The sequence below is a fragment of the Dunckerocampus dactyliophorus genome, chromosome 10, assembly GCF_027744805.1.
Source record: "Dunckerocampus dactyliophorus isolate RoL2022-P2 chromosome 10, RoL_Ddac_1.1, whole genome shotgun sequence".
Taxonomy (NCBI): Eukaryota; Metazoa; Chordata; class Actinopteri; order Syngnathiformes; family Syngnathidae; genus Dunckerocampus; species Dunckerocampus dactyliophorus.
In genome coordinates, this window is record NC_072828.1 from 8,942,414 (window position 1) to 8,958,161 (window position 15,748).

A 15,748-nucleotide genomic window follows, 5' to 3' on the forward strand; every position below is an offset into this window, starting at 1 on the left:
CCCCAAAAAAGATTATAACAGTCAGTGGCAGTTTTGTGGTGGAACATTTATTAGAAGACAACTTAATCCTTCTTTGCAGCAGCCTTCCTCATGGCAGCCAGCACATTGCTCAGCTCCTCTCTCTTTCTCTTAGCTCGGATGTGGGTACCAATCTGAGGAAGAATCAGACTCGTGTTAGACTAAAATACATTGGCCATCTCAAGAAGCAGCCTCTCTTTCAGGAGTAACTGCTACTTTGGATTTATTAGGCTCAACAATTTGGAAAACATGCCATATTTTCCATTAGAAAAAAGTCTCAGAAGTGACAAAAATTGGAAAATTTAATCATGGAGACATCCGTAAGGGCTAACTCCTTAGCCAGGAGGCATTCATGTCTTAGGTCTTACTAGTAATAGTGAATAACTTTTCAATAGAAATGGTACATTTAAAAATAATTGTAACACTGAAGAGTTACAGTATGAATGTTTGCCAATGACTACAGTTCGACCCTGCAACAGATGATTTGTTTTCATTATTACCTGGAATATTTTATGCAATGCTACCATGTTCTATCCTCCTCTACTTCAAATGACAGTCATAGAAACTCACCCTTTTCTTGATGAACTTGAGAGCTCTCTTATCCTTGGACACTTTCAGCAGCTCCATGGCTCGCCTCTCGTATGGAGCAAAGCCGCACACCTCGCGGATCATGTCCCGAACAAACTTGCTGTGCTTGGTCAGACGCTGCAAACAGAATGGAGCACATCATCATCAAGTCTTCCTCTGAAGTGCAGCATGGGTAACAAGAATATTGTTGTTGTTGTTGTTTAATAACACTTAGCTTGACACTTTGGAGTCTGAGGTAGGATTTAGCGGTTTTATATGCTTTGCAATGAAATACTCTTTATAATTTACTATGTACACCTCAAGAAAGCAATATGTCTCATTTTTGTTGCGAAAGTAGATCTGAAATCGGAGGAAAAGGCTGTCATGGAAGTGAGCTGTCTGCCCTCTGAACCGGTTATATGTAGAAAAAAAAAAGTGTTCTACAAATCACAGCTTCAACAGTCTGAGTCGCTACAGCCCGGGGATTTTTTTTTGAGGTGCATGTCACGCTAAGTACAGACTAAAATATATGATATGCAACAAAACACGTAGCCGGAGAGCAACTTAGCGTACAAGTGTATTCAATGGTCAAAATGCGTGCAGTTTACGGAATTTGCATACATGCTGGCAGGTGTGCACAATGACAGTGAATGTTATTGACCATAACTCTGGTTTTACAGCATTTAAAGAATTGTATGAAGTCTGCAACTTTGACGCCAAGTTTAAACGAAGCATCTATGTGGCTCCATCATCTATTATGTTGCACTGACAGAATGCAGATTCACTGACACTGGCTCCTGAGCATTAAAACCAAATATATTCACCCTGAATGTCGCTTACTTTCATGCAAGCATAACAAACATGTGGCACACATGGACAATGTTATGTTTTGTCATCAGCAGAAACTTACCCCACGTCGGCGGCTGTGTTTGGGAGCAGTTATGTTTTTGGTGACTTGGTGGCCTTTACTAAGGCCAACGGCCATGGGGTAGCGAATAGCCATGTCTGCAAAAGGACCAAAACACAATCACAATTAACTGGATTGGTTAAGTCAAGGAATAGCTGTTCTGTTTCAGTAATGTGGCTTGCATTCTACCACTGAAGCTTATTATACAAGTTGATGTAAAAGCAAACAGAAGGATGATTTTTTCAAAGCGGTTATCCAAACACAGCTACGTGGTTTCCAACACACGTAGCTATTATTTGGTGGTGTTAATAGTAAAAAAAATATTTATGTTTATATATTTCACTCAGGTTGTGCAAAACACCGGGAGACGGGAAATTAAACGTGTCGTGCGTCTTAAAAGGCATAGCCAAACACTATCCCAGTCGCTAATATTAGCACCGGTGAAATGCAGGACACATCTTTCGTATACGTGGTGGCGTTCGCAAAATATTCAACGAATGTGTTAAATAAAGGCAGTGGATTGTTTTGCTTTCAATTCGTGAACTACAATTCACAGGATGGCTAAGATTACAAGCGGGCTTTGGCTGGAGACATTGACAATAAATTCATACCTGCTGTCTGTAATGGCGGTGAAGCCGGAAGGACTGCTGATCGCACGAGGCGTGATATTGAAGGCTTTAACCCGGAATACGTTTGACTGTCAGCGAGACAGCGCCCCCACGGGCCTGGAGGAGGACGCGTTGTTTAATTTTTACAGTGTATCTTTATTTTTAATATTTGCTGCATTGTCCTTGTGGAATCAGTGATAGCATTTGAGCAGCATGTTATAAAACGTACAAAAACACTAAACTATATACAGAAGAATATAAGTACAAACTTGACAAATGATCAATGTCGCATGATGCAGTGATAAGAGCAGAGGCCAACTGCAAGCATACACAATACATACCTTAAGAATGAAAAAGTAAATAAAATGGCAGTGTGACTTGGCAGCTTTGACATCTTGTTGTGTATGTGAATGGTTCGCCATCATTAAAATGAGCCGTATAGCAAGTGTTTTGTCCTGGTAAGTAGGAGTACAAAGTGCGTTTTTGTACATTGACATAATCCACACGTGAACGTATGGCTTCTCTTTTTCCCATCATCCATTGCGCGACAGGAAATACCCTGTGCTTTTGGCGCGGTCTCGGCAGCTGCAGCGGCCATCTTGGAATCCTTTCGGCACCTCTCCGAGACGCTGCATGACTTGGCGACCCATTGATTCCTCATTCTTCGTTGTTTTACTCGCTAAACAACGTTGTTTGTCTTAATTGTTTGGCGACGACGGACGCCCGTGTGTTTTCTTGCCCACCGAGAGCTGAAACTACCGAAGAATTGGTCGAAAAAAGCCGCTATGGCAACCGCAACCCCAAGCCGTGAATCTGGCCGGCCGGCGGCCTCGACGCCCCTCTCACCCACCCGCATCTCTCGCCTACAGGAGAAGCAGGACCTGCAGCACCTGAACGACCGGTTGGCCGTCTACATCGAGCGAGTCCGGTCCCTGGAGCTGGAGAATGATCGTCTTATGGTCAAAGTATCCGAAAAAGAGGAGGTCACGACCAGGGAGGTGAGTCGAACAATAACAATGGAAACAGTGGTTGCACATTATCATCACACCAAAGTCTCCCTTTTGGCTTTGTATTGATTGTTAGCTAATTCTTTGCAAGTGTAATGCAAACAAACGGATTAAAAGTGACCACCGCACATCAATTTAGGTTAAACGCGGGTGGCAACAGGCCTGTTTATTGTTTTTTTAATACTATATATATATATATATTTTTTTTTTAAATATAATTTTATATTGTAATTGTGGACTCTTATGACATTTAAAAGTGGCGCAATGCTAGGACTGTTCAAAAATTTAAACAGCAACAGGGGCGGTTGATTGTGCGCGCCATTTGATACAAACGCCCCCTCTTAAAAAATGTACTACACCCATCACTGCTTCTATTTACCATTTTTATACTGGCACTATCGTCCATTTTCAACTAAAATGTTTGTCTTCCTTTTGGTTTCAGTTTATCGCCTCTCAGAAGCACCAGTTTTATTTTTTACTTTAAACTGATAGGACATTTGAAAACGTAAAATAAGCATACTGCCCATTTTAGTAGTAATGTCTGTATAGCGCCCCCCCCCTCCCCACACACACACACACACACATAAAATACAACTTACAACATCGTGGTTGGAAGATATAAATAAGCATTTCTGACCTATTTGTTATTTATACCTTAGCGGTGCAAGGTGACTGTTGAGAGGCAGTTGGAGTTGCAGAGAATTGACCAGCAGAGCTTTCTTTCCTCCTTCAAGACTAGCCGAAGTTACTTGCTTATCCGGTCCTGAGGACTGATTGTCCTCAGCTAGTCCACATGAAATAACACCTTAGTTCGAAATGTTTACCAAGCTTTCTTGTGGGTGTGACAGCTTCCTGTTATCTGCTGAAGGCTTTTTGAGGAGTAAAGTGACCAGATAACATTGTAAAGTTTCCACATTGAACTCAATTTTACGTTCAGGAAAAAAGTATTCAAATGAAAACTTTTTTATTTTTTGAAGTATTTCATTGCATTTGTAAGCTGGTGCATAAAAGCCACACTCAGTAACTAAATAACGCATTACATAGTTGTCTCTTTCATTTTCCTATGTATGTGGTTGCTACTTTCTGGTTACACGCAAGCATGTGAATATCGGCTCAGCAAATTCCTCACATTCCTTTGAGCGCATACTATCACTGTGACTAGAGCTGCAACAATTAATCGATGGTTAATCGATTACCCAATTAATCAACTATTTTGGTAATCGATTTATCTTTTTTAAAATTTAAATATGTAAATATCTTCTGATCCTATTCTATTCCTCTCAAATGTGAATATTTTTTTATTTCCTTAGTTATCCATGAAAGCAGACCTATTATCTTTTTGTTTTAGCTAAAACAAGATATTCACACATATCAGCTTTGACTTTGGAAAACAGTGATGGGCATTTTTGCCTCTCTTCATATGTTGCGGACCCAACCACTAACTGTCGGCGTTTGCTTCATATTAATTTAGTCCATCTATGGCTCCATTATTTGAAATAACAAGCCTTCAGATTAATAGACTAAGATTAATTTGCTTTACTGAAGCTATTTGACAAGAATGTACATTTTTTATTATTTGACATTATTTTAATAGAATATTCAAGCGGCAACCTGGTGTTTGTGCACGTATTGGCTCTGTCAGTTCAAATCTTCTATTTATGAATAAAGAGGTGGAAATTATTTTTTTTGTTAAATCCGATAAATTGATTAATCGGAAAAATAATCGGCCTGTAAATAGCTTATTAAAATAATTGTTAGTTGCAGCCCTAACTGTAACCAAGTCCGAAGACAATTTGGGGTTAATTGAAATCTTTTTGCTCAGTATTCGTATTTGTTTTCATGTGTGCCCATATTGACTTCAATGGTGTCTAAACCTTTTCTTCAAGGGCCACATACAGAAAAATTGAAGGATGCAAGGGGCCATTTTGATGCATTCTGTGCCTTTTAAAGGAAAACTTTTTTTGTAATTTTGCCCACCATCCACAATCCTTGTGAGACATGAGACATATGCCTTTCTCTTTTCTGTGCATTCTAAAGATATAAAAACAGACAGCTCAGTAATGCACCTACGGGACCTACATATTCCGCAAATTAAGCCCTCTGAAAACTACTCCAAAAGGCGCCAGCAATCCACCATTTGCATATAATGTGACGTGCATATTAACCAAGCCACAGCGACATTATTATTATTATTAACATTGTTACACTGATCGAACTACGTTACTGGTGTATTGACACATAGCCATAACACACCAGCTAGCTACTGTACTAGCCGGCTAACGACAAGCTTCACCACAGACTCTGCCGCAGCTCGTCAGCGTCGTGCTCACCACTCCTCAGACCACTACAAAAAAGGCCGGCTGTCATGCTAATGACAGTGAAGCGCGAGTCCCCCGAATGACATTGTGATGCAACTCATTAAGTACATTTTTAATAAATGTCATTTAGAAATTATATTGCAGGTCAGTGTGAATTGAGATTCCAATATTTTTTTTCAGCTCTATTACACTAGGTCCTCAGCTTACGAACACAATTGGTTCCAGACGACCGTTCTTAAGTGGAATTGTTCTTAAGTCAGAGAAAAGGTAAAATTACCAATTACACTAAGTCTCCAACTAACAAACACAATTGGTTCCAGACGACCGTTCTTAAGTCGAATTGTTCTTAAGTCGAGCAAAAGGTAATATTACCAATGATATAGGTACTACATGTACGTGTATACATATACATTATATGCGTATGTATGTAAATATGAGTTTGGATGCAGTAGTAATATTAAACAAGGATAATTAATGAAAAAAACAATAATAAAAATGATATAATAATACGTAATGATAAATGTTATTTACCTTTGAAGAGGAGTGGTCGAGCATACGTCGTTGGTTGTGGTGGAGGAGGAGATATTGGGGAAAAAAGGACAAATCGTCGTCGTCGTTAGACTCTTCTAAAAGAGGTAGTGTTCTGTGGGTGGTGTAGAATTAAGCAGGTCTATTAACTCTTCATAAACTTTAATCACACGCTCTGTCCGGGTTGTATCATACAACTTAGCCTTCCTCTCTCCTCTTCCTCGTCTTCCTGTATCTGTTGGTCCCATTAGCAGTGTCACAGTGCCCTCTGCTGGTCAAGCATGTAGCAGTATAAATGCTGTTGGAGCGACAATAAGGCAAAATAAAATTAAATATAGACCAGTCGGCTTGTGTTCGTATCAGCGAATGTTCACAAGTCGGATGTTCATAAGTTGGGGACCTAGTGGATTGACAAACGAACACTTTGTCTTGGCTGTGACAAGGTGAGTGGCCTGAAGGCTCTGTACGAGGCAGAGTTGGCGGACGCTCGCCGAGTTCTGGATGAAACTGCAAGAGAGCGAGCCCGGCTGCAGATCGATTTGGGCAAAGCTCAGGCTGACCTGGAAGAAGCAACGCGCAGGTAACGTGTCAGAGCAACTAAATGACTGCTCCTGATTGCAATTAGTGCTCAGATGATAATCAATCTTGTCCTTTGTGTTCTAGTGGCAAAAAGAAGGATGCAGACCTTGCAGCAGCGATGTCCAGGGCCAGTGGCTTGGAAAGTCAGCTCAACCAGAGTGAAGCTGCACTCACTACAGCTTTGAGCCAGAATGCTGCTCTCACCTCTGAATTGGCTGACATCAGGAGCCTGCTCGCTAAGGTGCACTTTACCATCACAGCTTTTTCTACTGCTTCATTTTGGCAGCTTGTTTTGGAGCATTTTTGGAGAATATATGTCACGAGGGCTGTTTTAAAAGACTTGTTTTAGGATAATACCACAGAGGACAATCAGCTGGTATGCATTTGTGTAATCACTTTACAAAGTATCATCACCAACTGGTGGCCTGACATACATATTACACTCAATTTTGCAGCTCTGTGAAGATTTGACAATCTGGTAGTTGTATCTACACGACGGCCCAAGCTTGCTTAATGAATACATGGTGTACATTTTCTAATATTTGCTTGTTGTTGTACATGTTTTGCAGGCTGATGACAGCCATGCTGTTGCCAAGCGACAGCTGGAAGCAGAAACACTGATGCGTGTGGACTTGGAAAACCGTTGTCAATCACTGAATGAGGAGCTGGAATTTAGGAAAAACATGTTTGAAGAGGTAATTTTTTTTATTATTATTATTTAGCTCTAACCATTGACTTTTTCTTCCTCTCCAGTTGATTTTGCTGAACAATGGCACATCACAACAGAATACAAAAAACATTTCTCGTGTAAAAAAAAAAAAAAAACATTATGTAAATTTGTGTGTGTGTGTGTGTGTGTGTGTGTTTAGGAGGTCAGAGAGTCTCGGCGCAGGCAAGAGCAGAGAATCGTCGAGGTGGACTCGGGAGTCCGACAGGACTATGAGTTCAAACTGGCACAAGCTTTACAGGTATGACCATCAAATTTGTGTGTGTGTATACAATAAACAGCAATTATAATGAAATGTTTATCTAAATTGCCACAATTTTTTTGAGCTGCTTTTGCACATATAATGTGTCGAGTAAGCACATGTTTGTCACACAATGTTTGTACCAATTCTTTGCGCTCATCAAATGTGTGTACTTCTTATTCAGGACCTGAGAAAACAGCATGATGATCAGGTTTCTCTGTACAAGGAGGAACTGGAGCAGACCTTCCAGGCCAAGGTGAGGTCCAAATCAGCTTGATTTTCTGCTTTGGAGCTTTCCGCTCTCACACTCATATCTGTCTCTGTGTAGTTGGACAATGCCAAGATGTCTTCAGAGATGAATGACAAGGCCATGTGCACAGCCAGGGAAGAGCTGCAGGAGTCCCGAATGAGAATTGAGAGTCTGGGATATCAGCTGAGCAGCCTGCAGAAACAAGTAGAACTTTACGACACACACCCTTTACATGTTGAACCTTACTGAGCATTAGCTTACCAGTATTTGTGTGCGCGTGCATCTGTGTAGGCGGCCGCCGCCGAGGATCGTGTTCGAGAACTTGAAGAGATTCTGTCGTCTGAGCGAGACAAGCACAGACGCATCATGGAGGCGAAAGAGCACGAGATGAATAACATGCGGGAGCGAATGAATGCGCAGCTGAACGAGTACCAGGAGCTGCTGGACGTGAAGCTCACACTGGACATGGAGATCAACGCCTACAGGAAACTGCTGGAGGGGGAGGAGCACAGGTAGGACACTCCCACACTGGCCACAACATTAAATGACAATGTTCGTTGTTGGAGATGGACTGTCACACTGAGAGCAGTTTCTAATTTTTTTATTTTGTAGTTAATGGGGAATAAATTATTGCTTAATGGACAGAACCACAAGTTAATTAACATTTTATGTTTGTGTCGTGATGATTAAACACAATCAAACTTTCCTCGTGGTGCTCCTCTTTCCAGGCTCAAACTGTCTCCCAGCCCATCTTCGCGTGTCACCGTTTCCAGGGTGACTGGCTCTTCCTCCTCACGCACTTCTAAGAGGAAGCGTGTAGAGCTGGAGGCCGGCGACCTCCCAGAGATGGGACGTGGAGAGGAGCAACTGCTGGTGTCTGAGGAGGCCACTTCCAGCGGCGCCATAACTATCTCGCCCACCGACATGGACGGGAACTCTGTCACCCTGGCCAATGACACGGAGCAAGTATGTTTTCGAAAGCAGCTGGCTTGGAACCAGTGTTTAGAAGATTAAGTTAACTTTCTGGACTTTGTTTCTTTCAGGACCAGCCTTTGGGAAACTGGAGGCTGAAGAGACAAGTGGATGACGGGGAGGAGATTGTCTACAAGTTTTCCCCAAAGTTTGTTCTCAAGACTGGACAGACGGTCACTGTAAGAGTTTTACGTTACTGCAACATGTAGTGTTACCCTTTTTTTTTCTTTTTCTTTTTTTTTTTTAAGTGTTGCTTCCGGCAACAGGAACGTGTCCAGTCTTCAAAGCTTGTTCAAGCAGCAGTAGTAGGTCTTGTCATCACTACAAGACTGATGGCAGTTGTGTGTACAGGTGTGGTCTGCAGACGCCGGCGTGGCTCACAGTCCACCATCTGACCTCCTGTGGAAGAGCCAGGCGTCCTGGGGCACCGGAAATGACATCATCACCAGCTTGGTCAACGCGGATGGCGAGGTAATGGCGGCCGCTAATGATGTAATTACACCAGTTTTTATCCTGGATTGTCTCATGTTGTCTGTCTTGTCTGCAGGAAGTGGCCAGGCGGTGCGTCAGCAAGACTCAGGTGGAAGTGGAGAATGGCGAGGAAGAGGAGGAAGTGGCACAGAAGGTGAGCACATCTTATTAAGACTTTGAATTAACATTGTTAATAGTGTTTACTGTGGAATCGCTAAAAGCAATCACAATCTGTTCCTGGAAGCTAGTTGACCTCAGTATCTCAAAAAAATGTGTTCCATCAGAACCTGCCAGCATGTATGCATTTTTGTACTCTGCATGCACTTGAATAGACTTGTATGCTTTGCTGCTCTCCTGGCACACATTTTGTTGCTTTTTGTTGGTTTCCATTTGGAATCCAGTCTCGCGCCTCAGCCCATACAGGCTGTGATTGGTTGGCTTTTGGTACATTATTTCCTGTGTGTATACGACTTGTTCACCTATGCAAACGCCTTCTCCGATTTGGAATCAACATTTGTAATAAAAACAACTGATGTAACACATTGATTAGATAACACCGTCCTTCTCTTGAATTGCCATTGTTCGCTAATGACGAAAGAAGCAAAATAATCCACACAAGTTGGGGTTGCTCACTGTTGACGTTATGTCGTCACGTTATGTGCTCAAATAAAAGCAGCTGTGTCCAAAGTGAGGGGCTGAAGGAGAGTATTCATAAAATTTCTTCAAGGTTGGCAGGTCTGTAATCTGTTGCAGGGTCAAACTGTGGCCATCATAAAACCTTTTATTCACTGTACAGGCACCCTGGTGGTGTACATTGTGGTTGTGTACAGCCATTTTTAGCAGTGTTTAACGAAATGTTGATCTTGTTTGCATTCCAGGGCAAAGTGTCGTCCAGAGAGTGTGCCATCATGTGAAGCCCTCACAGCGTCCTCTTGACCGCGAAAGTCACTCCAGTCTGATCCTGTCCATGACATTATTTGTTAGCCACCATAGCAGTACTTTTTGGACTACTTCTTTCATACCATTCATCTTCCTTGACAAGGTTTGGTTTGTTGGCTCCCAACATTCCCACTACCATCGCCACACATTACTCGACTCAAAATAGACCTGTCGAGAGAACTTATTTTCCATGTTAAAGGGCTTTCACTGCGCCACCTGAAGATAAAGAAAAGAAAAAGCTCACTAAGTGTTCATTTTTAAAGAACATTTCTTTCACATGTTTTTAAATTGTTCTTAATTTTAGTGTGGTTCCTCAGCTCAGCGTGAAGCCCATGCATTGCCATGCCACTAGTCACATGACCTGCCGACAGATCTCACATGAACATGTGATTTCCCTCATGCTTGTTTCCATCAGAACACAACACATTGAGAGCCACTTGGGGCTCCTTATTGAACAGTAAAAATTCAGACAGTAGACAAACAGCATTGCTTTGACTTGATTGGAGTGCACATGGTCAAAGGGCTGCAAAAATTAGAGGGAAAGACACATGTCCTTACCTCAGGACCTTTTTATTACTGACTTGCACCTCTCAGTAAGGAGTCGACACACACAATGCCGAAGCCAGACTACAAACAAAGCGTGTCCAACAATTTTTTATGAAAAGTATGCCGCTCCCGCTTACAAACACTTGAAGACGAGCAGCAGATTTATACTCTGAAGTGTTGGCTCAGCAGTCACCAGCATTTATCTGACTTTGGCTGCTGAGATGAAGAAAAACACTACTTAGAAATATTTAACTGACCCCTTTTTTTAAAGGAGAAAAAACAAGGAAAGGTGTTTAAGACGACGTTTGATGTGTTGCGACACACCTTGTGCGGCATGGTGTTTTTCTCATGTGTGGTCATGCTTTACACTTTAGATATCTTTTGTTTTAGTTTTTGAAAATGTAATCAGTTTGTTTACATTCAATATTACTTAATTTTGTATTCATGATCTCTGGGGGATTAAGTTTGGGTGTTTATGACCTCGCTGTAGTTTAATATGCATACATCTGAACATCTAAAGTCAGACATGACTAATCTAACTGCAACATGTCAATGCTGATAATTCCTGAGGCGTAATTTACCTTATAGGATGCTATTTTATTTCTTCCTGGACTCCCCAATGCCTGATTATGCACGCCAATATTTGTGCATTTCTAGAATCTTCAATCACTTTGACATAAAGTGACAATGGGAACAAAAATGAATGTGCATATTAGTATGCACAAGTATCTTTTTTTTTTTTTTTAGCAGTGGAGATGCTACAAAGAAAGCAGAAAGCTGACATTAGAATGTGACTTGTCCAGGAGCAAAATTTAACATAAGCGCCCAAGTCTTAGTCACTACCTCAGAGACCTGTTTGTGTTGGGGTCAAGCAGAGGGGGGCGGGGGGAGGTAGCAGTTGTCATTCTTAACTGATGTGAACTTTTGTATCCACAATAAATGTTTTACATATACACAAGATGGACTGCTGGGATGACATAACTGGATTAGGCCTTTCAACTGGATATTTGCAGGTTGGGGAGTGAATATGCAAATCATCAGGTTATTGGAGGGATTACTGTGGAGATGAGTGACACTACAAATGCTGGTATCGGATACAAAGCAAAATACAGGACCAGTATTTTTGCTTTACTCTTTACGACAGTTCTTTTATTTGGGAACAACTTAATATCTAGTACAACGCTATAAAACAATGTAACTGTAAACAAAATAATACGATTATTCCATTTCATTGCATACACTTGTTTGAGCAAAATAACTAAACAAAAGCAAAAAAGTGCACTTAGTACCTCCGGTGTCCAAGGACTTATTCCCTGGGTTTGGTAAAAATGTATCACTCTCGTAGTGGCGGCCCAATACCGATACTACACTGGTATTGTTAACATCTATATTTGAATCGATCCGCCCACCTCATATCTAGTTTGTAATCTGTTTGCTTAACACCACAGTATTTAGGTGCCATCTCTTAATTTAACTTATGAATACAATGTAATTTAATACAACTTTTAAATTATTGGTTTAATAAATTCTTTAGACTGAAAACATTCGAAATACTGTACAGTCGTTGATCTCTACATTTCTAACTATGATCAGCAGGTGGCAGTAAAGCCACAAAGTAAATTGACAGTGGTTGTAGCAGCAGAAGCCATCTAAGACGAAGAAGAAAAAAAGCACAGGACTTTCCGGTTTGGCTTTTAAAGGATTGTTGACAAGCTTGGTGGAGAGGACTTAAGAGTTAAGATGCTGCTGGTTTTGTCTGAAGAACATAAAGAACATCTCAACTTCCTGCACAAAGTGGACGCAGCAGGTCAGTAACTCTTGAGGCAGCGAAATTCAGTTCTTTTGCGACTGTTACGGGATATGCTTACAGGATGTGCTGACTGATGTAGCATAGTTATAGCGTTATTTTTTTGTGTGTGTGTTGTGGTTGTCATTTAACGTTCTTTGCGGCTTCACGTAAATAAAGTTTTAAAAGCTCTTTATGTCTTAATGTCAATTAGGCTTCCTGGTCTTTTCTATTAAATGATTTTGGGCCTCATGTTATTTGTGTGGCGTCTCCTGTTGCCAGTGGTTGGAGAGTTTGGCCGCATCGCATTGGAATTCCTAAGGAAAGGAATCAGTCCCAAAATCTACGAGGGAGCTGCCAGTAAGCATGGATTGAATTGACTATTGATCATGTAGCTCATGTGGTTCCTGATAGTCAGATGTTCTTATATATATATATGTGGGAATGACTATAATGATGCTTCTGTTACACACATGAATTTGTTCTACAGCACAATGCTCCACTGCTTGCAGGGAAGCTGGCTGTTCCAGTGGAAATGGTGCAGCATAGCGTGGAGGGCCTCATGTTTCTCATGACTGAGAGCTCCAAACACATGGTGACACCTCAGCACTTACACCGTACTTACCGTAGCCTGGACCACTTCAGTGAACACTATTTGTCTTTGTGTTTGTAGCTCTCTGAGGTGGATTTTTTGGACTCAGTGTTGGCTTTGGAGTTTGGTGATGACCTCAACCAGGCCCTCCTGCAGGTGTTTTTTTTCTTTTGCAAAAGGCTTTTTGTCAACTTACACACATTATGTTGGACCTTGAGAGACCACGTGTGTTGATTTATTGGTTGCTGTCACAGATGTACAAGCAGCATCACAGTGAGATCCGCAGCATATTGACTCTGGTTCCTTCCAACTTGCCCACCTACCACAACATGGAGTGGAGGCTGGATGTACAGGTGTGTATAAAAATGACCTCAAATCAGCAACATTGATGCAGGGCAGTGTAATACTTCTGCACCGCCTCTCCCCAGTTGGCGAGTCGCTCCCTCCGCCAGCAGGTGGTGCCCATGTTGACCACTAGGCTGCTCCTGACGCACAGACAAGGTTCTTGCACTGAACACAGCAGCAGGGTTCTCCAGATGAACCTCACCACCCTCCTGCACCTGATCTCCATGCTGGAGGCGGCTCTCGGGGCCTTGAAGACCACCCACGCTCGCCGTATCGTGCGGAACATAAAATAACATCTAGACTGACAAGCTGAAGGAGTGCCAACTTGACTGACTTTGTATAAGATGGGCTGTCATTGTTTGGGCAAGTAATATTTGTACGCTATATGCTACTTTACATTGGTAATGTAAAGTCTTTCACCGGAGATCATTCTTCTCAGTGGAATCAAATCATAGAGTGGACTCAAATTCAAAGCATTACGACTACAGCTTTGCGGTATCCATCCTCACTTGTTAGCAAAGTCAACATTTTATACACTTACAGTTGTGATCAAAAGTTTACATACACTTGTAAAGAACATAATGTTATGGCTCTGTTGCGTTTCCCGTTATTTCTACAACTCAGATTTTTCTCTGATAGAGTGATTGGATCAGATACTTCTTTGTCACAAAAAACATTCATGAAGTTTGGTTCTTTTATGACTTTATTATGGGTCAACTGAAAATGTGACCAAATCTGCTGGGTCAAAAATATACATACAGCAACATAAATTTGAAATTTTGGTGACTTAGAAAGTTGTGTAAATGAAATGAGCTTCATAGCATAGCCTCTTAACTTCTTCTGAGTGATTATGAGTGACTACAGCTGGTGACTTCTCTGAGGTCATTTAAATAGGGCTCATTGGCTAATGCTACAATGGGAAAGTCAAAGAAGGTCAGCATGGCTCTGAAAAAGCGAATCACTGGCTTGAACAAGTCAGGAAAGTCACTTGGAGCCATTTCAAAGCAGCTGCAGGTCCTAAGAGCAACAGTACAAACAATTGTAAGTATAAAGTGAATGGCACTGTTTTGTCACTGCCACGATCAGGAAGAAAATGCAAGCTATCACCTGCTGCTGAGAGAAAATTGGTCAGGAGGGCGAAGAGTCAACCGAGAACCATCAAAAAGCAGATCTGCCAAGAATTGGAAGCTGCTGGAGCACAGGTGTCAGTGTCCACAGTCACGTGTGTTTTGCATCGCCATGGACTGAGAGGCTCCAAAAGCAGCACCATAAGGCTCAACTGAAGTTTGCTGCTGATTACATGGACAAAGATAGGAGCTTCTGGAGGAAATTGCTGTGGTCAGACGAAAGAAAAAATCGAGCCGTTTGGCAACAATGCCTAGCAATATGTGTGGAGGATGAAAGGTGAGGCCTTTAACCCCCAAGAACACCATGCCTAAGGTCAAGCACTGTGGTGGTAGTATTATGCTGTTTTGCTGCTAATGGAACAGCTGCTTTACAGAGAGTAAGATAATAGCTAATGGAGGATTACCTTCAAATTCTTCAACATAACTTGAAATCATCAGCCCGAAGGTTGGGTCTTAGGTGCAGTTGGGTGTTTCAACAGGCCAGAACGCATCAAAAGTGGTAATGGAATGGCTAAGTCAGGCTAGAATTAAGGATTTAGAATGGCCTTCCCAAAGTTGAGTTAAACTCCATTGTAAACATGTGGACAATGCTGAAGAAATAAGTCCATGGCAGAAAGACAAAAAATGTAACTGAACTGCACCAATTCTGCCAAGAGCAGTGGTCAAAGATTCAACCAGAAGCTTGTAGATGGCTACCAAAAGCGCCTAATTGAAGAGAAAATGGCCAAGGAAGGGACGTGTAACAGAATATTAGCATTGCTGTATGCATGTTTCTGAACCATAAGATTTGGTCACATTTTCAGCCATAAAAGAACCCAACTTCATGAATTTTTTTGTAACAAAGTATCTGTTCCAATCACTATCAAAGAAATCAGAGTTGTAGAAATAACTGGAAACTCGAGAGCCATGAGATTACTCGTTATGTGTATGTTAACATGACCACAACTGTGTGTGTGTGTGTGTGTATATATATATATATATATATATATATATACACTTAACATAACACTTGACACTTGACACTTAACATAAAATGTGAATCAAAACATTCCCTTTACAGTAAATAAATAAATAAAGCTTTTGATTGCCACAGCTTGACCCTAACTGATTTCTTGTAGAAGGGGAAATCCCCCCTCCCAAGTGTGTGTGTGTGTGTGTGGTGGCACAATTGCTGACAGACGAGCGTGCTGGTCGTCACATGACCACACAGTGAAACCGGA

General features: G+C 41.6%; 3 protein-coding genes across 4 annotated transcripts; 2 read left to right on the top strand and 1 right to left on the bottom strand.

Moving 5' to 3' along the window:
* Window positions 1-31: 31 nt before the first annotated feature.
* Window positions 32-3,887, bottom strand: rpl36 (ribosomal protein L36). 2 transcript variants are annotated; one of them, XM_054790562.1, is made up of 4 exons: window positions 3,762-3,887; window positions 1,496-1,590; window positions 589-723; window positions 32-152 (listed from the first exon to the last, which is right to left on the bottom strand). In XM_054790562.1, the coding sequence occupies exons 2-4, from the start codon at window positions 1,586-1,588 to the stop codon at window positions 63-65; spliced, it is 318 nt and encodes a 105-aa protein (XP_054646537.1). In that variant the 5' UTR covers window positions 1,589-1,590; window positions 3,762-3,887; the 3' UTR covers window positions 32-62. The 2 variants fall into 2 exon arrangements, with proteins under 2 accessions (XP_054646537.1, XP_054646536.1); XM_054790561.1 differs by lacking the exon at window positions 3,762-3,887 and adding an exon at window positions 2,104-2,176.
* lmnb2 (lamin B2) lies at window positions 2,672-11,608 on the top strand. Its single transcript, XM_054790559.1, has 13 exons — window positions 2,672-3,098; window positions 6,397-6,533; window positions 6,617-6,773; window positions 7,102-7,227; window positions 7,402-7,500; window positions 7,685-7,756; window positions 7,829-7,954; window positions 8,042-8,262; window positions 8,479-8,716; window positions 8,794-8,901; window positions 9,074-9,193; window positions 9,270-9,347; window positions 10,072-11,608. Exons 1-13 carry the CDS (start codon window positions 2,886-2,888, stop codon window positions 10,105-10,107), a joined length of 1,731 nt encoding a protein of 576 aa, XP_054646534.1. The 5' UTR covers window positions 2,672-2,885; the 3' UTR covers window positions 10,108-11,608.
* Window positions 11,609-12,318: 710 nt separating this feature from the next.
* On the top strand, window positions 12,319-15,520 carry commd2 (COMM domain containing 2). Its single transcript, XM_054790106.1, has 6 exons — window positions 12,319-12,485; window positions 12,747-12,824; window positions 12,977-13,059; window positions 13,138-13,212; window positions 13,311-13,409; window positions 13,485-15,520. Exons 1-6 carry the CDS (start codon window positions 12,419-12,421, stop codon window positions 13,692-13,694), a joined length of 612 nt encoding a protein of 203 aa, XP_054646081.1. The 5' UTR covers window positions 12,319-12,418; the 3' UTR covers window positions 13,695-15,520.
* Window positions 15,521-15,748: the final 228 nt, after the last annotated feature.